This window comes from Orcinus orca, chromosome 2 (assembly GCF_937001465.1).
Source record: "Orcinus orca chromosome 2, mOrcOrc1.1, whole genome shotgun sequence".
NCBI lineage: Eukaryota > Metazoa > Chordata > Mammalia > Artiodactyla > Delphinidae > Orcinus > Orcinus orca.
In genome coordinates, this window is record NC_064560.1 from 116,723,982 (window position 1) to 116,750,048 (window position 26,067).

General features: G+C 41.1%; 1 protein-coding gene and 1 pseudogene across 2 annotated transcripts in view; one reads left to right on the forward strand and one right to left on the reverse strand.

Moving 5' to 3' along the window:
* The first annotated feature begins 1,555 nt into the window (after positions 1-1,555).
* LOC101274274 (poly(rC)-binding protein 2-like) lies at positions 1,556-2,776 on the forward strand (annotated as a pseudogene).
* A 5,567-nt stretch (positions 2,777-8,343) lies between these two features.
* CHP1 (calcineurin like EF-hand protein 1) overlaps positions 8,344-26,067 on the reverse strand; it is a 37,128-nt gene continuing 19,404 nt past the window's right edge. For both annotated transcript variants that reach the window (XM_004273977.3, XM_049706979.1), the window contains exons 4-7: positions 23,058-23,185; positions 14,659-14,720; positions 10,447-10,569; positions 8,344-10,302 (exon numbers count right to left, since the gene is read on the reverse strand). In XM_004273977.3, coding sequence (XP_004274025.1) covers positions 10,249-10,302; positions 10,447-10,569; positions 14,659-14,720; positions 23,058-23,185 — 367 coding nt within the window. In that variant the 3' untranslated portion in view covers positions 8,344-10,248. The remainder of the gene's footprint in view (positions 10,303-10,446; positions 10,570-14,658; positions 14,721-23,057; positions 23,186-26,067) is intronic.

Consider the following 26,067-nt stretch of genomic DNA (forward strand, 5'->3'; position numbering starts at 1 on the left):
CCTGTGCACCTAGAGCCTGTGCTCCGCAGCAAGAGAAGCCACAACAATGAGAAGCCCACGCACCGCAACGAAGAGTAGCCCCCGCTCACCGCAACTAAAGAAAGCCTGTTCACAACAATGAAGACCCAACACAGCCAAAAATAAATAAAATTATTATTTTTTTAATATTAGCTATTATTGATTGAACGCAAATTATTAAGATAATTTAGCCTCTATTCTCCCATGGAGGGACTACTATTAACTATTTTTATGGCATTATGTTACTTTAAAAAATTAATAAACACTACTTTTATGCTTTGTCTTGGGATGTTGAAAAGGACTGAATACTGACAGTAAATCCCTTGGCATGTCATGGAAGGTTTTCCTTAAGTCTGACACTGATCTTTTATTTTTTTAATTTTTATTTATTTTTATTTTTTATTTTTTGGCCACACTGCACAGCTGGCAGGATCTTAGTTCCCCTGACCAGTGATTGAACTCACACCCTCAGCAGTGAAAGTGTAGAGTCCTAACCACTGGACTGCCAGGGGATTCCCACTGATTTTTTTTCCCCCCCGCCACTGATCTTTTATTTAAAGTTATATTGAGGGACTTCCCTGGTGGTCCAGAGGTTAAGAATCCGCCTTCCCATGCAGGGGACTCAGGTTCAATCCCTGGTGGGGGACCTAAGATCCCACGTGCTGTGGGGCAACTAAGCCCTTGGGCCACACACAGCTAGAGAGCCTGCATTCTGCAGCTACAGAGCCCACGCGCTCTGGAGCCGGCTGCCACAACTAGAGAGAAGCCAGCGCGCCGCAACAAAAAAAGATCCCGCATGCCACAGCTAAGACCTGATCCAGCCAAAGATTAAAATAAATAAATAAATAAATAGTTATACTGAGGTATAATTCAAATGTCATATAATTCATCCATTTGATATGTACCATTCAATGGCTTTTGGTATAGTCACAAAATTATACATCCATCAACACGATTTTAGAACATTTCATTAATACAAAAAAAGAAACCTCACACCCCTTAGCTATCACTCCCTAATCTCCCATTCCTCCAGGCCCTGGAATCATACAGTATTTGTCCTTTAGTGATGGGCTTCTTTTACTTAGCATAATATCTTTAGGGTTCATTCATGTTGTAGCATGGGTCAAAATTTCCTTCCATTTTAAGGCTGAATGATATATCACTGTATGTATATACCACATTTTGGTTTTCCATTCATGTGTCAGTGGATGTTTAGGTTGCTTCCACCTTTGGCTATTGTGAACAGTGCTGCTATGAACATAGGTATACAAATACCTCTTTAAGACCCTACTCTCCCAGACCAGCTGAGGCAGCAGCCAGAGCATGCCCTCTCCCGCCTGCCCACCCTCCGCTGCCCTGCACTCGCCCCGGGGTCTCTTTCGCCCTTCCTCCCCACTATCCTCTCCCTCCCCCCTCCCCCTCCCCCTCCTCCTTCTCCCCCCTCCCCCCACCCCCCCAACTCCCGCACCCACCCCCGCTCCGGAGGGGCCCCCTTGCCTTCCCGCCAGCCCCTATTGTTCCGCCCCAGCCTCCCGCCCTTCCCCTTCCCGCAGGTTCCTTTTTTCCCCTCAGTCGTCTCGCGCCTGCAGTTTTTGGCTTTCACCCCCACCAGTGACCAAAGACTTGACCACTCAGAGTCCAGCTCCTCAGAACACTGCTCGACATGGACACCGGTGTGAATGAAGGTGGATTAAATGTCACTCTCACCATCTGGCTACTTATGCATGGAAAGGAAGTTGGCAGTATCATCGGGAAAGAAAGGAGAATCAGTTAGGAAGATGCGCGAGGAGAGTGGTGCACGTATCAACATCTCAGGAGGGAATTGTCCTGAGAGGATTATCACTTTGGCTGGACCCACTAATGCCATCTTCAAAGCCTTTGTTATGATCATTGACAAACTGGAAGAGGACATCAGCAGCTCTATGACCAGTAGCACAGCTGCCAGTAGAGCCCCAGTCACCCTGAGGCTGGTGGCCCCTGCTGGTCAATGTAGCTCTCATTGGGAAAGGTGGTTGCAAGATCAAGGAAATAGGAGAGAGTACAGGGGCTCAGGTCCAGGTGGCAGGGGATATGCTCCCCAGCTCGACTGAACAGGCCATCACTCTTATTGGCATTCCGCAATCCATCACTGAGGGTGTGAAACAGATCTGCGTGGTCATGTTGGAGACTCTCTCCCAGTCCCCCCCCACCAAAGGGTGTGACCATCCCATACTGGCCCAAGCCTCCAGTTCTCCGGTCATCTTTGCAGGTGGTCAGGACAGGTACAGCACAGACAGGGACAGTGTGAGCTCCCCACACCACCCCGTCCATGTGCCTCAACGCTGACCTAGAGGGACTGCCTCTAGAGGCCTATGCCATTCAAGGACAGTATGCCATTCCACAGCCAGATTTAACCAAGCTGCTCCAGTTGGCAATGCAACAGTCTCATTTTCCCATGACACATGGCAACACCGGATTCAGTGGTTTGGATGCATCTGCTCACACTACTTTTCATGAACTCACAGTTCCCAATGATTTGATTGGCTGCATAATCGGGCATCAAGGCGCCAAAATCAATGAGATCTGTCAGATATCTGGGGTGCAGATCAAAATTGTGAACCCAGTGGAAGGATCTACTGATAAGCAGGTTACCATCACTGGATCTGCTGCCAGCATTAGCCTGGCTCAATGTCTAATAAATGTCAGGCTTTCCTCGGAGACAGGTGGCATGAGGAGCATCTAGAACAATGCAGATTCATCCATAATCCCTTTCTACTGTTCATCACTACCCATGATCCATCTGAGTACAGTCAGCGATTCCAGGTTTTAAATAGTTTGTAAATTTTCAGTTTCTACACACTTTATCATCCACTCGTGATTTTTTAGTTAAAGCATTTAAATTCCTTTCTCTGTTCAGCTGCTAATGCTGAGATCCATATTTAGTTTTATAAGCTTCTCCTTGTTTTTTGTTTTTTGTGTTTTTTTGGCTCATGAACTTTTTGTCTGTTTGTCATGTAAATGTGAGTGGAATATTAATACATTTCAGTTTAGTTCTGTAATGTCAGGAATTTTTCAAAAACAGTTTAAAAGATGGACTGGAGCTTTTTCTTTGTGAATAGAAACTGGATGCTACAGTGGTTAAAAAAAAAAAAAAGGACCCTGCTTTCAATTCTTTTGGGTGTATACCCAAAAGTGGGATTTCTGGATCATATGGTAATTCTATTTTTAATTTTTTGAGGAACAGCCATACTGTTTTCCACAGTGGCTCTACCATCTTACATTCCCAGCAACAGTGCCCAAGGGTTGCATAATTGGGTTGTCTTTTTATTGTTGAGATGTAATTCATATAATGTGGGTACAAGTCCCTTAACAGGATATGATTTGCAAGTATTTTCTCCCACTCTATAGATTATCTTTTCACTTTCTTGAACAACAAAAGTTAAAATTTTTTTTCATGCCACGTGGCTTGTGGGATCTTTGTTCTCTGACCACGGATCGAACTCATGCCCCCTGCAGTGGAAGTGCAGAGTCTTAACCACTGGACTGCCAGGGAAGTCCCAAAAGTTTTAAATTTTGATGATGTCCTTTTTACCTATTTTTTATTTTGTTGATTGTGCTTTTGGTATCATATTTAAGAAACCACTGCCTAACCCAAGGTCATGAAGATTTATGCCTATGTTTTCTTCTATAAGTTTTGTAACTTTAGCTCTTACATAGTCTTTCATACATTTTTAAAAGTCATTTGATTTTTTGTTGTTGTTGTTTGCATATGGTGTGAGGTAGGGGTCCAACTTCATTCGTTTGCATAAGGATATCCAATTGCCCCAGTTGTATCGAAAGACTACTGTTTCCCCCACCAGTTTGCTTTGGCATCCTTGTCAAAGATCAGCTGACCACAAATGTGAGAATTTATTTCTAGACTCATGATTCTAGTCCATTGCTCTATGGACTAGAGCATGAGGCAGTCTATCCTCATGCCTTGATTACCGTAGCTTTGTAGTAAGCAAATTTTGAAATTGGGAAGTGTGATTCCAATTCTGTCCCTCTTTTTCAAGACTGCTGATACTGATCTTTTAGATTTTTGGTGTATGGTTATTCAGCTACCATCCTCAAATACATCAACTGTAATCCAACACAATTTTCTCCATCTTAACCTTATGAATACTATGAGAGACCCAGTCATATGTTTTGCTGAAAACAACACTCTAGGGGACTTCCCTGGTGGCGCAGTGGTTAAGAATCTGCCTGCCAAGGCAGGCGACACGGGTTCGAGCCCTGGTCCAGGAAGATCCCACATGCCGCGGAGCAACTAAGCCCATGTGCCACAACTACTGAGCTGGTGCTCTAGAGCCCGTGAGCCACAACTACTGAGCCTGTGTGCCACAACTACTGAAGCCCGTGTGCCTAGAGCCTGTGCTCTGCAACAAGAGAAGCCACTGCAATGAGAAGCCTGCGCACCGCAAGGAAGAGTAGCCCCCGCTCGCCGCAACTAGAGAAAGCCCGCGCATACCAACGAAGACCCAACGCAGCCAAAAATAACTAAATGAATAAATAAATTTTAAAAAAGCAACACTCTGCCTATTTCACTGATCTGACACACAAATTTAATAAAACTTTGAAATAAGTGAGAGGAATTCTGCCTACTTAATTCTTTGCCAAAAACATCAGCATCCTGGTGATCATCAAATTCTTTTCCATGTCTTCACAACCATGTAGTGACTTATTCTAAAATTCTGCTGGGGAATAATGTCAAACAAATGAGTGGATCATTTCTGAAATTTGCCCTTTTCCCCTTTTGCAAACTTTGCTAGTATCTGCCTCTTTCTGTTCTCTAACCATCTCGCAATATCGATGATGTCTCTGTGACTACGAAGCTACCAGAATTGCCCCTAATTTCATGCGCACAGAGGAGGAGCTCACAGAATGCAGAGTCATGTTTTACAAACACGGATTGTATGCTATCTCAGGTTTGTGATTCGGCTCCACATCTGCCAGAAGGACGTAGGAGGCAGCACAAAATCATTTATAGTACAGCATGTGCATTCTGCTAAAGTTGAAAGTTTTTATACAGAGATTGAGTCTGTTCTGAGAAGATGTTTCATCAGATCATGAGGGTCTCCATGGCAGCCTTCTCCCCAAAGAGATACCCTGCAGAGGATAATTTAATAACAGCTAGAAATCTGCTATACCCAAGTTGACAGAGAAAAGATAACACCTACCCGCAAGAAATATAGTGTCATAGAGAATAATGCTTTTTCTCTCCACAGCCCATAAGGTTGTTTGCAGATATGTCTCTAAGCCATGCCACCACTTGAAGTCACCATCAACCATTGCTTTTTACAAAATGCTAAGAAAAAAGATGTAGAAAAGGAAAAGGAAAAACCAGGCAGGAATTACTGAGATCGACCAGGACAAATAGTATTGAGTTACACAGATCTAGGTGCAGCCTGAATTACATGTAATAGCATTTAATTTTTTAGTATTATCAGGGATGTTTCACCTAAGTAAACTTCTATTTTATTGAAGCTTAAACTTATAAGCACCAGCACATTTTAGACCTTTTCTTGATGACTTGAGGTCTTTTCTATAAACACATGCTGTTGAAATGCCTTCAGGTTTAATGAACTGCTTAGGATTATCTGGTCTGCACTAGAATGTCTACTGAGTTACTTGGTTTTTCATATTGTCTCCTCCTTTGTCAGCTGCCCTTCTTGGTTATCAGCATACCAGTTTCTAGTAGTGCCTGTTAATTTAACTACTTCCAATTTGTTATGGGCTGGATGACCATATCACGAGGTTTATTAGAATTTATCAGATTTATTTCTAAAGAATATGTGTGTGTGTGTGTGTGTGTGTGTGTGTGTGTGTGTGTGTTTTAGGGAATACGAGATTTTCTTGTGAATAAAACACAAACTCTGGTTAATGGTGCTTGATATCTACTGTGGTAGCCCGGAGACTTTCTTTGATCAATTCTTATTTCTCCAGCCACATTCAGGTACGAGATATAACAATTCACCTACCTGCTTCAGTTCTTGAATAGACTGCAAAGGTGGTTGGAAGTGTCAGGACCATGCCTCCAAACAAACAGCCTTGCTAGTTTTGATGAGAGATCAGAATCTAGTGCTTAGAGACTTAAGAGCTTAGAGAAGAAAACTGAGTCTTGGCATCTCAAGACCATGTCCTTGATCAGCTTATACATTAGGTAAAGATGTCAGGACAGTTACTTACTCCAAAAGCACTGAGTCCTAACCACTGGACTGCCAGGGAATTCCCTACTTACTCCATCTTAAAAGACACGAGACTCTTCATTGCTATCTGCTCCCTCTCAGTTCCCTCTCAGAAACAGCCTGCAGTACCTCACAAACTTACCAGGTAAATCTCTCATCACTGCTTGGCATAGAGGAAAAGAAAATGAAAATCTCAAAACTGGAGTTTCTATTAAGCTAGATGTTAAACGGTCTGTACTGGTAAATCAGCCATCTTCAGTTTTTTTTTTTTTTTTTTTTTTTTTTGCGGTACTCAGGCCTCTCACTGTTGTGGCCTCTCCCGTTGCAGAGCACAGGCTCCGGATGCGCAGGCTCAGTGGCCATGGCTCACGGGCCCAGCCACTCCACGGCATATGGGATCTTCCCGGACTGGGGCACGAACCCGTGTCCCCTGCATTGGCAGGCAGACTCTCAACCACTGCGCCACCAGGGAAGCCCAGCCATCTTCAGTTTGAATCACTAGTTGACTCAAATCTCAGTCAAAGGAATGTGAATTTAGGGAATTTCAGTCCAGTAATGATGACTTCCTTCCAAGCAATTCTGCTTTCAGTGTTTGGGGAACAGGATAAACACCTGGCTTGTAGCTTAAGAAATGCAGTTTGTAAAGACAGTCCTCCATGAGGCGTCTCTACAGTAAATACCTGCTCTAAATCCCAATCAAGACAATCTATTCTAATAGTGTTTTAAATACAAAATTTGACAGGATTCTATAATCAATTTGAAAAAATAGGTGACCATGAAGAACATTCTAAAAAGAATACTGAAGGTAAAAAGAGTAATTTGATTGCTTCCAGCATTCTCTTGAAGCCTATCAAAAGCTGTAAGTAAATGCCTAAAGTTTGCTCTAGTAATCCCACTCCCACAAAATTTTTTCAAAGAAAAAAGAAAGTTATATGCAAAAAGGCATTCATTGTACCATTATTTTATAACATAAAATTGGAAACAATGAGCAAATAAAGTAATGGGACTTCCCTGGTGGTCCAATGGTTAAGACTCTGTGCTTCCACTGCAGGCGGACGTGAGTTTGATCTCTGGTCGGGGAAGATCCCACATGCCACGTAAGGTAATGGTTAAGTAAATATTACATCAAGTTGGTAAAATATTATGTAACTGTTGATACAAACAAGGAAGAACAGTTAACATGGGGAAATATTACAATATGTTAATTTCTAAAAGCTGTTATCATCTCATGTTATGTTTCATTTACTTTAGAAATATGTAATGCATGGGTAGACCAGAAGGGAGCAAGGGAAATAAAATTAGTTAAGGGGATTCTCTTCAAACTGCAGGTAATGTTGTAATGTTCTTAAATTTTTTTTTTTACAGTATCAATGAACGTCTTATTTTAGTCACAGACTGGTATACCTATGGCCATGGTCAGTAACATTAAGCTTCCTCCAAAACTGACAACATGGTCACTCCATCTGTTTGTCACTTTCTCCAAATCCTAAAGTTACACTCAAAATGAAGCAAAGCTGAAACAGTGCAAGTCATTTTGAATGGACTTTTGAGGCACAGGGACCGGAAAAGAAGAGGCTATTGTGTTAGAATTCATAGGATGACTCTAGCTATTACTCTTTTGAGTCTTGTGGCATGACACTAAACCTTAAAATAAGAAGAGGTACTCATACCCTACATAGCAGACTGAAACGTGAAGATGTGAAAAGCCATGTAACAATAGCTGGGTACAATATGTCATTGAGACTGTACGTACATGAGGGGGTAGACAACTTATTAACAAGCAATAGACAGATACCCTATTTTAGACCTCTTCTACATTTAAGGAGTCAGAGAGTCAAGAACAGAAATGGAATCCTACCTGGAGCAAGTGGGCAGTGGCTAAGGCTGTCAAAGTGTTAGTGTTGGCCCCTAAATGAACGCTTCCACCTGTTATGTCCAGGCAGCAGCAGATATGAAAGCCGATAGAATCTCATGTCACGTTCCAATTACGTTCAAATAAAGGCATTTGATAGCACAGATATAAACCCGAGTAAGTGAGACACACTGTGATTTCAAACTTGAAGAAGGGGACTGAGTTATGTAAAATTCTTGTAAAACAAAGGGACAAAAATCACCCAAGTTATTTTGTTTTAACCACAAGTATTTATTGATGGATCAAAGAATACAATTTTAATGAAACAATAAGGCACAACTGTGGATTAAAACAGATTGCTATACAGCCAAAAGGAGCAAAAAGCCGTAATCTTAGGAACTTTAAATATGCAGGTCAAGGAGCCTCTGAAGTACCTCTCTAACAGACCAGTGTCAGACAATTCTTCCCTTTTATACAATTCCTATATTACATCACTTGATCACAAAGTAAGACTGATACTTCACCAAGAATTCCTCAGTCATTTATACTTGAGTCATCCAGCCTGGCCACTCTTTCTTCTCCACTCTTCCTAATCCCTTTGCAGTGTTTTTTTTTTTTTAAGTAATTTCCTTCCTAAAGTATTGTGTATACATCTTGGATAGCCTTCCAAAGCAAGGAAACAGCAAGCAAGCAATGAGTCAGAGAAAGTCAGCCAAGGACAGATATGGATGAAGAGACTCATAAAGACAGATGTTAGGATAATAACAGCCTGATTCAATGAGGTCTATACTAAGCTGACTTAGGCAGAGAAGTTGCTCTGGTTCATGCAAAGGCCTATTATGCCACCTCAGGTCGTGCCACCAGTGCCAGAGCCCTTGTTCCTAAGGGATTAGCAGTGGTCTAAGAGAGGAGCTAGGATGTCATTGTAACCAGGCAGCTAATGATACGATACATTCAATGCTTTGGACCTGTATTAGGAGCTGACTATGGCTTCCAGCAGTAACATGTGCCAGGTGTAAAATTCATAGAGAATTTTGTGTAAAACCTCAAGACACTGAGGACAATCTTTAAATCTTGTGGACTGGGATAAGTTAGGCACTTATCTTTCTACTTGGAAATGTGAAGAGAAAAACATTCCAGGGCACACAGCACTGAGGCATAAACCATGCTGCAGAGGTGGGAATACTTTTAGGGTGCCCAGTCTCCTTGTTCAAGCAGCCATGAGAAACACCCCTGACAAGCATACTGTCAGAGTAGCTATTCTGGTGGTGACAGCATCCTCAAACTAAGCAAGCCTGCAGGCATATGGCTAATTTGTGGAGAGTCAACACTGTACTAACAGGAGCAGCCACATAGGTATGTATGTTGAGAATCGGAGGCCAGAGGTAGAGCGACCTGGGCAAGCCACCCAGAAGACTTGTCTCTATAACCCTTATCTTTCAAGAACATCTCCAACCAACAGCCCTTTGGTGACAGAGCAGAGGGGACCAAGAGATGGTCAAGACGTTCTTCCGAGAGAAGTATTGACCGAAAAGCTCCTGAAGAGGCAACATCCCAAAGACCCATTTAAGAGTAAAAGTAGATTAAAAACTGCCAGACCACTGAACTATACTGCCAAGTCAGAAATACATTTAACAGGCATAGCTTGGGGTGCCAAGTAGAACAGAGGGGACTGAAGCTTAATAAAAAGCAGGGACACTGAAAGATTAAGTGAATGGTAGATTGGGTGAAAGAGAAGTAGGAAGCAAAGGACGTATAAAAAAGGATGAAGGAGCATGCCAGACCCAAGCTGGGGGGAAGGCAGCATGGCTACGGTCCACATCCAGTCAAAGAGCTTTGCTGGCTGGTTCTTGGCATGAATCCCTCTCACTTCTCAGACTGGATGGACACGTGGCACTCAGCAGCAGAACAGGGGGAGATGATATTTAGAAATGGAGATATCCAGCGAATGATACTGAACAGAATTAGGCGGGGTGTACCATTCTGTAATGCCCTGTTTATACACCAAAGGCAGGTTTGTGTTGATGGAACATATTTGGGGTTGTCATGCAACAGCAGTAGTACTTTGGGAGAAGGGGAATGATGGGATGGAGGTGGGGCTGGTGTACAGGAGGACTTTCAAGTTCCAGTTCTTAAATACTAGAAAGCAAGGAACAGTTTGGTCTCAGTCCTTTAGTGAAGAAATCGGATGCTCATTTTCTGTTCTACGTCCACCTTCTCCAAAACCTGTTAAAAAAAACAAAACCCAACGACAGTTATGAAGGTCACAACAGGAGATACTGTCTCAAGCTCTTATGTGAATAATGTTTTTCTCCCTCCCTCCTGTGTAGTAGGATTTAACTTCTTCAAACCAAGAGGTAAGTGACTGACCTTAACAAATTCTGTGAAAGATATGGCGCTGTCCCCATCCTGATCAGCCTCCTGGATGGTCCTGTCTGCGATGCTGCCCAGCTGCTCGTCTGAGATATTCACTCCGACCATCATGCGTAGCACCTGCAGGACCAACAGCCAGGAATTACTGGAGACTTGGGGGTGAGCAGGACTCTTCTGCTAAAATTAAAGATAAAAGCCACCCCCACCCTCCTTTCCTTTGATGTCCTCAAATATAACAGCCAAAAAGCTGAAACCCTTATCTTCTCACCTAGGCCATTCTAGACAATGATGTGAGCAGAACTCTCTGGCAAGGTCACTGAATAGGAAGGCAAAGCCTCATTTCAGGGAGAATCCTTTGCATTTTGGTCCTCCCCATTCTTCCTGCCCGGAACGTAGATATGATGCTTAGTGGTACAGCAGCCATCCTGGGACCGTGAGGTGAAAGTCAAATGTGCTATGGATGCCAGAGCAAGAAGAAGCCTGGCTCCTGGACATCATTTAGGTACTGTACCAACCTGGACAATCTATCCCCAGGCTTCTTGTTGCATGAGGCAAACTAGTCCCTTATAGGTTTAAGTCAGTTTGGTAGGGCTTTCTGGAATCTCACCCGAATGCAGTCCTCTTTGAGGCGTGCATTAGCCCAGATATTCCTAAAGTATGGTCGAGAAACATAAAGATCCTTGAAGAGTTAAATACTAAATCCCCCCTTTTAGAAAAATGACAAGCACATTTAAAGGGTTGCGAGAACTGTGGAAAAAAAGAGAATTAAACACTGTTTCTCCAAATTTGTTCTCAGATTTAACAAAGAGATCGCCTGCTCCCCACTTATTCTGCTAACATCTTTAGGGTGTGAATATACATTGAAAACTGCTACCTTAAGCAAAACAAGCAACTCTAATGACATGGCTCTTAGACAATATGAAATGGGGGACAGGGTGCTTTTATGATGCCTTGAGTTGCCCTAGTTAACCACCTCTGTCTTCAACAGGTTAAGAGCTGAGCTTTACCCAAGGAAAGCAAGGCCTTCTAGCCCAGCTGTTCACAGGACTCCCTTTCCCCTATTCCTTTACATCCTTCCCCAATCTCTTGAAACAGATTTTTAAAAGTATATTATAGGATTTTCTGAAAAGAAAAAAAGAGCTGAAATATTGATCTGTATCAAGACTGTTCCCCCCACCCCTGACCCACAAATCAATTCTTGAAAATCGGAAGTTGTACATTTGGGTAGAAATGTATACAAACTGAAGGATAAATAAAAAGTGGCAATGCTAACAAAAATATTAAACGGCCAAGCCATTTGCCATCTTCCCTGACTGTGTGTGGCCAACTAGACAAATCTATCCTCAAACAGCAGCTTCTTCAGGTCCCAGTCTAATTATTCTCTGAAGTGTTTTATTTTTAGAATTATAGAACTAATTGTGCATGTGTGCTGTGTGTATACAGTGGGGTGGGGACAGGAGTGGTGGTGTCTTAAAAATCACTCATCCAGGTTGTCAATGAGGACATAAAGGTCCAGAAGTGCCTGGACACAGGTCCCAACAGCCACTAGCCCGAGCCGCCTGCCCGGGCCTCCACACCTGGCCAATGCTCTTTCCACCTCTCCATGGTGTCACTTTTGGTTCCAGTCAGAAGTGTATTAGCAAATGGAACTTTTATTATTACTATTTTTTTAATGCATGGTGAGGTTTTTTTGTATATACCCTTCAATGGTTTAAGAAAGCTCCCGTCTCTATTTTTCTAAGACTTTAAAAAAAAATCATGAATTGGTTGGGGTGATAAATTGGGAGACTGGGATTGATATATACACACTAATATATATAAAACAGATAACTAATAAGGACCTACTGTACAGCACAGGGAACTCTAGTCAATACCCCGTAATGACCTATACGGGAAAAGAGTCTAATAAGAGTGGGCCTATGTGTATGTATAACTGATTCACTTTGCTGTACAGCAGAAACTAACACAACATTGTAAATCAACTGTACTCCAATAAAAATTTAAAAAGTCAGGATGCAAGGGACACAGGTTTGTGCCCCGGTCCGGGAAGATCCTACATGCCGCGGAGCGGCTGGGCCCATGAGCCATGGCCACTGAGCCTGCGCGTCCGGAGCCTGTGCTCCGCAACGGGAGAGGCCACAACAGTGAGAGGTCTGCGTACTGCAAAAAAAAAAAAAAAGTCAACATTGCTACCTTAAAAAAATCATGAATGGAAGATGAATTTTATTAAAATTCTATGGAAAAGACCATTCAACTTTTCTTCTTTAATCTGCTACCGTGGAGAAATACTATTGATTGGTTTTCTAATTTGAATTCCTGGTATAAAGCCACTTGGCTATAATATAGTATCCTTTTTATATATTGCTGGATTCGACGTATTAATATTTTGTTTTGGATTTTTACATCTATGTGAGTGAAGGAGACTGCGCTGTAATTTTCTTACAGTCTTTAGAAGGTTTTCATGTCCAAGTTATGCTGGCCTCATAAAATGAGTATAGCAACTATCTTTATTGAAGTATAATTGATATACAGTAAAATGTACACATTTAAAATGTACAACCTGGTAAGTTCTGACATCTGTTCACACTTGTAAAACCATCACCCCGATCAAGATAATAAACATATCCATCACCCCCAGAAGTTAAACCAGAATTTTTTTTTTTTTTTTTTTTTTGTGCAGTACGCGGGCCTCTCACTGCCGTGGTCTCTCCCGCCGCAGAGCACAGGCTCCGGATGCGCAGGCTCAGGGGCCATGGTTCACGGGCCCCGCCGCTCGTGGGATCTTCCCAGACCAGGGCACGAACCCGTGTCCCCTGCATCGGCAGGCGGACTCTCAACCACTGCGCCAGCAGGGAAGCCCCCAGATGTAGCAATTTTAAATAAAGTAAATTCTTCTTACTGAAGAAAGATGTCCCCGGGGCTTCCCTGGTGGCGCAATGCTTAAGAATCTGCCTGACAATGCAGGGGACACAGGTTCCAGCCCTGGTCCGGGAAGATCCCACATGCTGTGGAGCAGCTGAGCCCGTGTGCCACAACTACTGAAGCCCGTGCACCTAGAGCCCGTGCTCCACAACAAGAGAAGCCACCGCAGTAAGAAGCCCACACACCGCAACGAAGAGTAGCCCCCGCTCGCCACAACTAGAGAAAGCCCGTGCACAGCAACAAAGACCCAACACAGCCAAAAATAAATAAATAAATTTATTAAAAAAAAAAAAAAAAAGAAAGATGCCCTCAATTCAAAAGCAAAGGACACTATCATTGACCTGCAGGCTGTTTTGGTTTTTACTCAGACACAGAAATGTAGGAGTACCCTGGGTTGGTCCTTAACCTCAACTTAGAAGACTTCTCAAGGCAATGAGTTCAGACTTACTTCAGGGTGAGTAGAAACCACTTTACTTTTTAGTTTTATCTTGAAAGAGAGAAATCTCCCCATGGAAATTCCTGAATGTTTTCGCCCCCTATGGTCCTCAAGATTCATAAATATTTTTTTAATACCTTTAATTAATTAATTAACTTATTTATTTATTGCCACACCGCACAGCATGCGGGATCTTAGTTCCCTGATGAGGGATCGAACCTGTGTCCCTGCAGTGGAAGCGTGGATTCTTAACTACTGGACCGCCAGAAGTCCCTCAAGATTCATAAATATTAAAAGAAGAAAAGAAAAAAGGAGAATTTTCTCCCTACCTAAACTTGTATTTAGGGAAGAGGGAGCAGGGAGAAAGAGAACGGCAATGCTAATAGGATGAAATGCCAGTCACTGCTATTAGAACAGGGAATTATCTAGGGGGAGCAACAAAGGCGAGTGAGTAGTGGCTCAGCTACACTGTCCCAGAAGCAGTTCCTTGACTCTTACATCAGGCCTAAGGACATACAAAACAGCAGCATTTACCTTCGTGTCATCAGAATTACCAATAAGCTGACAATAAATGAACTATCTGATCTAAATCATCTCATATATTTGAGTGCCAGTCTGCACTTAAATGACATTTAGTTAGCTTTTAAATAGTGGAGACATCTGTGAGAACTCAACATGCCATTTCAAGTTTCCCCAGGTCATCTGCTCTGCTTTATATCTAGGACAGGACTCTGCATACAGCAGGTGTTAAATAAATGCTTACTCAAGGAAAGAACAATTCCTGCCCACAAGAATAAGCCGGCAGGGCCCAAACACAAGTTATTCGTGTGCATGGGAACTCTCCCACATACCTGTAACAGCTCATCACGGGAGATCTTGTCATCTTTATCCAAGTCATACAGTCGAAAAGCAACTGGTAGGAAAAAACAAGAATTTAGTGGAAATTCAAAAGTGTTTTGCCCCTTCTCAAGGAACTAAATATATAAAGGACACCTGACAGAAAACTGACAATGAATTAATAGTTTTTCCAAGAGCAACTGCAATTACTTGTAGAGCTTTTAAAGACATTGTAACATTTAAGAAACTGGGATGCATCTCATAATTGATGGCATCCTAGCTTGGATGAAGTATGGCCCCTTTATTGCACAAATCAATAACGTAATAAGTCAAATGTCCTTTTTCTTAACTTAGAATGTTTAAAAAAAAAAATCCAAAACCCGTAAGTGGCTCTGTCAGTTAGGCCATCTCACACAGCCCAAGTCTACCGTGCACCGCACTCAGGGGGAGCCAACAATAGGAGCCACAGAGGCAACCAAACAGCTGACTACACAAAGTATTACTCTGGAAAAATGACCACTTCGGCAAATTCATGTCAAATTTCAAATAATCCTCAACTACTTGGGAATCCTGAAGGTAAAGAACTTCAGTGTCAAATAGAAATGCCAAGAATTTGATGGTGTCCTGGCCTTCTCATGCTTCTCCCTCTTAACAATAGGTAAGTCTTTTAGAAACTAGGATATCTGAGAGAGAGAATTCAGAAGAGCAAAAATCATTCAGACAGTGCCATTTTCCTGAAGGGCCACCAAGTGAAAAGTATGGTAACACTGGATGATTTTTTGGCACTGTGACAAATCACACTGAGGAAGTGACTACCTTACACTTAGAGCTGAATATACTGTGGTTTTGAGGCTTTGAATCATTTCAAGTATGTCAGGAAGATTTTTGGTTTTCAGTAGGTACTGCCAATATTAAAAGGCCCAAATACAGCTTTAGAGTTATTAAGATATACAGATTTAGATCTTGTCCTTGGAACCCACAGCCTAGTAGAGGAAAGCAACACACACTATGCACTTTAATACAGTCCAAGTGTTATCATACATACGAAATACCAGGGAACAAAGCATATAGCAGATGTGCCTTTCTGGTTCAAGCAACATTTGAACAAGGTCTTGAAAGACAAACAAATCTGACGAAGGGTGGCATTCCAGGCAGAACTAATACTAGGTACAAGGGCAAGAGAACATGGATGAATATCTAAAAGTTTAAACATCACTCCTTGCCTCCACCAAAAGAAAAAAAAGGTGGTGGGGGGGGCGTGCTGAGTTCACTAAAAGTCTAAGTAAAACTTTTAGAAAAATCTAATTTACTTTTTGTAAGGCACAATATTAAAATTCTGGAAGGGGGAGTAACTAGGAGAGACTTTCTCTGATGTTTGTCTGTTTTCTTTAATTTGGTTAGTTGAGTAACTAACTTTATCAAATTTGAGACTTTATATGCTTAGGAGGTTTGGATTCCAAGGGGAAGGAGACAAGGATCATAAGTGTTCCTAAAGGAATGTGTGTTTAATATATTCCCAATTTGAAAAAGAATAGGTATATGTATATGTATAACTGAATCACTTTGATGTACACCTGCACACTAACACAACATTGTATATCAGCTACAGTCCAATATAAAATAAAAATAAAACAGATGAATGGAAAATATATATATTCCCCAAACTAAACACACATACACACACACACACACACACACACTCTCTCTCTCTTCTGCATATGCTGTCATCTTTCTAAAATACCATAAAATGTGTTATTTACTAAAGATTTTGCAATGGAAATCTGTTTGCTATATAACCCATAAATATCTGTTTCTGAATTTCTTAATTGGGGGGTAACTGTAATAAACACTTACATCCCTTTCTGCCAAAGTATTTACAGAAAGCTGAAAAGCTAATTTTTGAAACCTAACTGCAATGGACTGAATGTTTGTATCTCCCCCAGAATTCCTATGTTGGAACCATAACTTATCCACAATGTGCTATTAGGAGGTGGAATCTTTGGGAAGTAATTAGGGTTAGATTAGGTCATGACAGTGAGGCCCTCATGATAGGATTGATGCCCTTATAGAAAGAGGAGACAGGAGATCTCTTTATCCTTCTCTCTTTCTGTTTCCACCTCCCTCCCAACGTGAGAATACAGCAAGAAGAAGAAGACTGTGAACCAGAAGGGGGGCCCTCACCAAGAACCTGACCATGTTGGCACCCTGATCTCAGAGTCCAGTCTCCAGAACTGTGAGAAATGTCTGCTTAAGTCACCCAGTCTATGGTATCCTGTTATAGCAGCCTGAGCAGACTAAGACACCAGCAGAGCCATCACACGATAGGGTCTTTTAGAAAAAACTACAGCAACAGTAGTTATTTCTTAACTGACTTGGATTCCTGTCACTCAGCTCTGGTCCTGAACCAGTAGAACCAGCATTTTCCCCGAGATAATGAATGGTCAAATGCCAAATGACTGAGCCATTCTGTTAGCTTCTCTCTCTTTCCTCTCCTCCTCTCCCTTTCTCCCCATTCTTAATCCAGGAGACTTGGACTCTCCTGTCTCCAGAGCTGTCATCTCTCATCTCCAGTCCCAGGGCTTTAAATGCCATCTAATGTTGATGACTTCCAAATGTGCATCTCCAGCTTGGACCCCTCCTCTGAGCTCCTGCTGTTGACGGCAGAGCAATACAGTACAGTGGTTAAGACTCTAACTCTGCCGAGTCCTGTCTGATCGCTTACTAGCTATGTCTACGTGAGCAAGTTACTTAATCTCTCTGTGCCTCAGTTGCCCAAGAGGTGCAAAATGAGAGTAACAGAATCCACCTCATAGGGTTGTGAGGACTGAATGAGTTAGTACACAAAAGGCACTTTAAACAGTGCCTGGCACACAGGAAGAGCTCAATCAGTGTCATCTACCCGCCGTCACCTCTCTGCCCTCCTCTCCTACCACTCACTTCTTTCTTGATAACGCTGCTTTGTTCTCTGAACACCAAGCACTCATTTCTACCCAAGGACCTTTACACCAGTCGTCCCCTCTGCCTAGAGCACTCTTCTGCTATTCTTCGCATGATTGGCTCATTCTTAGGGTTTCAACTCCTCAGAGAGGTTTCCCTGACCACTCATTCTAAAGCAGTGACACCCTCCCCCATCACTCTCTCATCTTACCTTATTCATTTCCTTCACAAAACTTGCCACGATCATAAGCCCTGTTTATTCGTTTGTCTTTTTCCATATAGTCTATCTCCCTTATTACACTGTAAGATCTCTGAAAGCAAAGACCTTATCTGATTTATGCACCATTGTATCCTGGGCCTAAAATAGTGCCTGGCATACAGGAGTTGCTCAAACATTTGCTTAATAAAAGACCAAATGAATGATCTCAGTCAAACCTTTACATTTTAATCACGGTTACTTCCTTAAAAAAAAACCAAAACACTATAGTGAAATAAACATAAAATTTAAGTGTACAGTTGAGTACTTTCACACTGTTGTGTAACCATCACCACCATCCATCTCCAGAACTTCTTCATCTTCCCCAGTTGAAATTTTGACCCATTAATAACTCCCCATTTCCCCCTGCCTCTAGGCCCTGGCAACTTTCTATGAATTTGACTACTCTAGGAACCTCATAGAGGAGGAATCAAATAATATTCACCCTTTTGTGTCTGGCTTATTGTTATTTAACAGAAGTAAATTTTTCTATGTTGTAGCATGTGACAGAATTTCCTTTTTTAAGGCCAAATAATATTTCATTGTATGTATACACCACATTTTGTGTATCCTTTCATGTTGACGGACACTTGGGTTGCTCCCACCTTTTGGCTGTTGTGAATAATGCTGCTCAGTTTCTTCTTGGCTACTCTCCCAAACTCCACATCACCAATATTCCTCATCGTCCAGATAAAATATCTTCATGCAGACTCATTTCCCACATTACTCATTATGTGTTATAAAAAACGTAAACTATTTAAGAGGACAATCAGAACATCAAAAAGGAAGCTTACCATGCCCTGGAGCATTCTAACATGGGTTGTACCTTCCACATCAGACTTTATAACCTCACTGACCTGAAGAGGAGAACAATAAGGAAACCACTCCTGGGAGACAAACAGAGCAGTAGTATTATGTGTGCTTGGGCCTGTGCCTACATAGGTACAGTTCAGCCTTGCTGATTGTCCTTGACATTCTTTCACTGTGGCATAAAAAAGAAATAGGACAAAGCATGCTCTCAGAGTCCCTGAAGAGACTATTCTCTGAGGAAGATGGACTATAAACAAATTTGCCTTAGTGGCAAATGTGTTGCTAGGTGTATGATGTTCAGTTGCTCTCAGTCTACAACAAGAAGTGCCGTCTTACTGCTTCCACAGCTCTGTGGGAAATTCAGAGAAAACCAAAATACAGACAGAGAAGAAGACATCCAGGACTCCTCTGTAGCTCTGGTTTCACTGGTCTACTTACATGAATGTGATCCTAACATACAGGATGCAACAGAATTCGAATTCATGTTCAGCTTCCTATAAAAGTTGATCTGAAAGCCAAGACTAAAGTAATGGTAAAAACCATGCATAACTTGCACAGCACTTACTATTCTATCTCACCCTAAAGTCTGCCATTTCGGTGGCATTCAGGCCTTCTTTCTTCCTAAAAGAAGCTCATCCATGGCTTCAGGGGGCATTCTGTCTCTCTGCCTCTGTCTTTCTTTCCCCACTGTCAGATATGAATAGGAAAGCGCATAGCCCAGCTGCCACTGAAAGCCACCATGTGACCATGAGGAGCCACGCCTTTGGATGAAACAGACCCGAAGGATGGCAGAGCAGAGCAATAGGAAAAACCTGGGTCCTTGACAACACAATCAACCCTGACGCTTGCCCCACCTCACTCGTTAAGTGAGATAATACATCTCCTTACTGTTGAAGTCAGCTGAGTCAGCTGAAGGCATCCTCACTGATACGCTAAGTAACTACCAAATCCCCTAATGTTACCTGGAATATTTTCTTTAGGGTCAATGTGAATTAATGAATTTGCTTATCCGTTCACTCATTGATGAACACTTGGGTTACTTTCTTGTTTTAGCTATTGTGAATAATGCCACCATGAACGTGGGTGTACAAATATCTCCTCAAGACTTTGCATATACCCTTCACCCCAGCCTCTCCTGATGGTAGCATCTTGCATAACTATAATACACCATGAAAACCAGGAAACTGACAGAGGTACAATCCACAGAGTTTATTCGGATTTCACCATGTGTGTATGTGCATGTGTGTGTAGTTCTATGCAATTTTATCACCTATGTAGTTTCATGTAACCACCACCACATTCAAGGCACAGAGCTGCTCCATAGCCACAGGGCTCCAATGTCACATCCTGTTATTTAGTGTATAATAAAGAAACACCTTTATTACTGTATCACAAAGTTGTTTTGACATTTTGTTCATTGTATTTCAATATAATTGGTTTCCTTTATAATCCTATGTATTTCATTTTATGCATTCACAAACAGTCCGAGATGGGATCGACAGGATTCACCAGACTGCCAAGGGAATTCGTGACTTGAAAAAAGTAGAGCCCAGGCTGTAGAGGGAATTCAGGTAACAAGTCTGTGTTATACCTGATAACCTTTAAAGCCTCCTCTAATCCTGGATTAGAAAAGCAAGCATAGTTTCGTAGAGCACAGAATGTTGTCTTTTTTATAAATTTGTTTATTTATTTATTTATTTTTGGCTGCCTTGGGTCTTCGTTGCTGCGCACAGGCTTTCTCAAGTTGTGGCGAGCAGGGGCTACTCTTCGAGCAGGGGCTACTCTTCGTTGCAATGTGCAGGCTCTAGGCGCACAGGCTCAGTAGTTCTGGTGCACAGGCTTAGTTGCTCTGCGGCATGTGGGATCTTCCCAGACCAGGGCTCAAACCTGTGTCCTCTGCATTAGCAGGCGGATTCTTAACCACTGCGCCACCAGGGAAGTCCCTAGCACACAATGTTTCTTAACTGTCTTCTTAACCGACTCACTGGATTCACAGATGCTCCCCCTCCCCTCTGCAAATCGTTCTAGCTGATATGGCAGCACACTGCATAGTTGTAGCCAATGGGCGACTCTGGAGTGCCTACTCCACCTGCTGAGTTGGATGCTTACCGAGAGTCAGGTGTGTCAACTGTCCTAGAACTGTGCTATTTGTACTTTTCATAAAACTACATAATTTTATAAGAAATGAAATGTGTGAAAATAAAGTTATTTTTAAATGAATATTAGATTGACTGCTTTTGAAAGGCTCAATATTAAGGCACTGAAGAAAAAAACCCCACCAAACTGTTGCTAAAGTATGTGTGGCAGGACAACTGCAAAAGATCAAGGAAAAAATGTTAACAGCAGGAAGATTCTATTCTCAGAATGCTTTATAAGTACCTTTAAGTTCTCTTTCCACTGAAAAGAAACTGCAACTAGAAACCTTAGACTATACATTATAGATGTGTTCTACACAAAAATGTCACACACCTCCCATCAACAGAACTTTACCAAAACAAAACAAAACAACTCTTGGTCCTACATCTGAAGACTGGCCAGTGAATGTGTTTTTAAATGATATAAGGTAAATTAAAATGTTAAACCATGTATCCTTTTCTATGATTCTATGCTTTAGCTGACTTTTTCAATTACTGATCAACTCCTGGTCTGACAACATTTTAAATGAGAAAATTTCTACTACATTAATGCCAGCATCAGGCAAGCATGTAATAAATATATACTAAAGCTCATAAAACATTAAGACACAAGGCTTTGTCTCAAACAGTATTTAGTCTTGAAAGAAGAAAGTGAAATTCACTAATAAACATAAAGTATCCAATAAATTTGAGAACAATTCATTAGAATTCTATTTTCTTTTATATTTAGTTTTCTTTGTACTTAAATTTTCCACTCTTCATTAAGGTATATGATATTGTGGTAAAGAAAAGCAGTGTTTTATTATTTTGGTTCAAAAATCTTCCCTGTCTTATAGAACAAAACTTATTTTAGTATTTCTCAAACTCTTTACCTGAAATACAGAGGAGTGAACTCACACTCCTATAAGCAAGGGAGATCTGTGGATATGGCCCAAGCGCTACAAATTAAAAGTTTAAGTTTCATGTACTATCTTTCAAAAGTATGTAAATTTGGCATTATATTCTATAGTTTATCTATGTTTGTTTCAATATTAAAAAGCCTTTTAATTTTTCTTTCAATCGTTCAGTAAAAACTTGATGGGCATAAATTAATTAATTAAAAAACAAAAACAAAAAATCTTGATGGGCCCCATTTATTCTGTGGCTTCATAGACTTCACTGTGCACCCAAGCAAGAGAAGCTAGGGCTCAATCAATTCAATACAATTTCTTTTCTTTTCTTTTTTTTGGCTGCGCCACGTGGAATACGGAATCTTAGTTCCCTGACCAGGGATCAAACCCATGCCCCCTGCAGTGGAAACGCGGAGTCTTAACCACTGGACCACCAGGGAAGTCCCCAGTTCAATACAATTTCAGTTTCAAATTGTGTTGAATGAAAAGAGAAATTTAAATTTAATTTCTTGGAGAAGTACTGTAAGGGATTAGGCAATATCATACATGAACCAACAAAGGGCAGAGGGAAATTAACAAATATCCAAGGAAAGGTGGCAAGAGGCATGGAGACCAAAATTAAGTCTTGCACTAACCTAGCGGTCCACCCCTACTTAAGTCATATCCCAGTATCTATCAAATTCTAAGGTGGGACGGGTCTTTCTCACTGTTGTCACTCTAGCACTTATCACAGTACCTGGCACACAGGATATATTAGCAGCTAACTCTTATTGCCTTCAAACCTTCCTGTTTGAAACCCCTTAATATCTCATTTTACAGAAAAGGAAACTGAGGCCCAAAGATTTTAAGTAACTTGCCCAAAGACACAGGGCCAAAAAGTGGCAGAGCTGGGATTCAAATCCAGCCAGTTGGGACTTCCCTGGTGGCACAGTGGTTAAGAATCCACCTACCAATGCAGGGGACACGGATTCGATCCCTGGTCCAGGAAGATCCCACACACTGTGGAGCAACTAAGTCCGTGCGCCACAGCTACGAAGCCTGTGCTCTAGAGCCCGTGTGCCACAACTACTGCAGCCTGCGCACCTAGAGCCCATGCTCCACAAAAAGAGAAGCCACTGCAATGAGAAGCCCGTGCACCGCAACAAAGAGTAGCCCCTGTTCGCCGCAACTAGAGAAAGCCAGTGCATGGCAATGAAGACCCAACGCAGCCAAAAATAAATAGATAAATAAATTAATTAAATCAAATCCAGCCAGTTTAGCTCCAGGGTCTGAGCTCTTAACCACTATGTTAGAATAAATGCTTGTTCAGTGAATGAATGAGTAAATAAATGATTTGTGAGAAATGAAAAGCAAATATTTTAAGCCAGAAGACTTTATCTCCTTACAGTGCAGTTTGTTGCTTCGGCTGTTGAGTGGTTCTGGTCCATTCACATCTTTGCTCTTTTCATTATCCTCAATGGGTCGGAAATGAGCCAAGGTCCTCATGAATCCGCGGAAGTTTACCTGGTCCTCTCTGATCAGGAAAGATAACAAAAAGAACATCTTGTCAGTCAAGGCAAGGTGATTATTTCTTATGAATTCAATACATTAACAGGTTTAGCTAGAGTGGCCTGAAAGTCCATTTAATGAGGTCTCTTTCCATACACATGGTACTTTAGGGCTCATAAAATATCTTCAGTTAAGTCTTGCCACAAGCTTGTGAGGTTTTATTCTTACTTTACAAATTATTAACCAGACTTAGAGAGGTAACAGGACTTACCAGAGTCAGTTACCTATTGAATTTACTTCTCTTTTCCCAAAGAGGATTTTAAGTAGCAGCAGGGCTGTGCTATCAGACAAGCCAGAAGTTGAACTCACTGGCTTCAGACTCTGCAGCAAACAGCAAGTTAAGTCATTTCAACCCAGTGTCTCCCTAACCACCTCTCATGTCTCCCCTGTAGTCACACGTACCTAGTGATATTTTAATGTTAAGGCATATTATGTAAAAGCTGCTTTTGAAATAAAGTTTATTTAGCTATAGAAGCAATAAATACATTTTTGGAAATTTGATAAAAAGAAAAGAGAAAAATACCACTTCTAGTTCTACCAATCAATCACAATCATTGTTAATATATCTCCCAGTAATTTTTCTATGTTTTTTGGATAATTGTGAACATACTGCATAATTTTGTAGCTTGCTTTTTTTAAACTTTTAGGCATGTCTACAATCAGTATAAACACTTTGAAACATTTAAATCATCTGCATAATAACTGTGTGGCTGTATCATGATTTTATTATTCCCTCATAATTGGATAGATATTTTCCTCATAATGTTTTGAAAGACCTTTGTGTATAAAGCTCTTTGGGTACTTAAGATTAGAGAAAATCTTTTTATCACACCACAGGCTAATCAGTAACCCTATAAGAAATAATTCTAAAACTTGAATGAATAAAGAATGTTTTTAATATTAAAAGAGAATGTCCCATGTGACATAGCTATTTATCTAAGGCAGTCATGGAAAGAACAGGTTGCCTGGTTCCTGTGGCTACCTAAAAATACATCTGAGTCTTTGCTCCCATTGAATAGATGTGGTATGTCGGGTCTCCTAAGTGCCAGCAAACACAGAGATCAGAGACCTTGTAAAGGTAGAGTTCAAAGGCTAGCTTGTGAGCCGCTTGTACCCAAAGGAATGACCTTTCACTCTTTAAGGTAGCTATACTGCTAATGGAGCGTTATCTCTAAAAAATGTAAGGGCTGAGGAATCAAGGAATGTGTAATAAGATCTGAGTCACATGCTAGAACAAACAGATAAATGAGTACATATATCACTGGCATGTCTCTGAGTAAAAGGGAACTAAATACCAATGTCCTACTTTCAAATCTCATTCTTTAAAAACAAATTGAACCTAAATATGACCAGAGAAAAACAAAAAACCCAGAAGCCAAATATCTGTATCTGATTAGAGCAAGAAGCAGAGGTGCAGCGTGCTAAGAGCCGAGCAGTGTAGTCCAGCGCCATCCTCAGCCTCCTCATATATACCTCAAGTACATCAGCACACATTGTGTCCTTAGCAAGAAAGAGATCAGTGAAAAGGATGACAGACAACACTGTAGTCACAACAAAGGTGGTCTGGCCTTTACAAAACAGCTTTCCACAAGCTGCTTCTTCAAATAATCAATGGTGACTAGGGAACACTTAAAAAAAAAGCTGGCAAAATGACTCTACGGGGTTTACTTTTCATTGCAAAAGGTTTGGATACAAAAGAGCAGTGAAATATCTCCAGACAGTTCTCTGCAAGGGCTAAAAAAAGGAAGTGAAAAAAGGCAAGAATTCAGCACTAAAACCACACCTGAAACAAACCGGGCATTTCAGGGAGAGAAAAAAAAAAATCAGAAAATGAGGAAGTGTAAGTGATTATTCAAGGTCACCATGAATCTGAAAAGGGCAGGTCTCAGTCTGATTGAGTCCTATCTTCACATGAACTGGCTGCTAGTCTTCCCCTTTGACTGTCACTCAAATTTACTGAGTGACCGTCTTCTCAACTTGCAAATTCCTTTGCTCTCAATCCAGAGTTCTAAAATTTCCTCTCCACGTGTTTTATCTGATGGTGCACTCACTGACACTTAGTCTCATTACTAAGAACTGGCAAACATATAACATTTTAAAGTCCTCTGGGTCAAATAAACAAGTCACAAGGAACCAGGAAGACATTGTTAAAGAGATTACTTAAAACAAGATTATATGATAAGCTTTATTCAGGAAAAGGTGCCTAATTGAATCAGTAAATATTGACTCAGCACTTTGAAGGCAGTGTATTAGGTTAGTGAAGCATATCAAAAGCCTAGTTTTACATTACACAAACCTAAATCTGTTTGAGAAAGTGTGTGTGTGGTAGGGGAGCTACATCCATAGTTGATGTCGTAAAAGAAATGTAAAGCAATGTTCTGGATTAAAGGAGGCTAAAGAGATATGACAACTGAGCCAGACTGGGATCCTATACTGGAGGAAGGGGACATGCTAAAAAGATTGTTGGATAAACTGATAAAATTGGACTATCAGTAATATATTAGAATACAATAGGTAATGAGGGAAATAGATGAAGGTGGTCAAAGGGTACAAACCTCTAGTTATAAGATGATACATTCTGGGGACGAAATGTACAGCAAAGTGACTATAGTTAACAACACTGAATTGTATCTTTGAAAGTTCCTAAGAGAGGTAAAAGTTCTCATCACAAGAAAAAAGTAACTAAAAAATAAAAAGAAAAAAAAAGAAAAAAGTAACTATGTGAGGTGATGAATGTGTTAATTAATATTATTGTGGCTATCATTTTTCAATCTATACATGTATAAAATCACTATGTTGTATACCTTAAACTTATACAATGTTATATGTCAGTCACATCTCAATAAA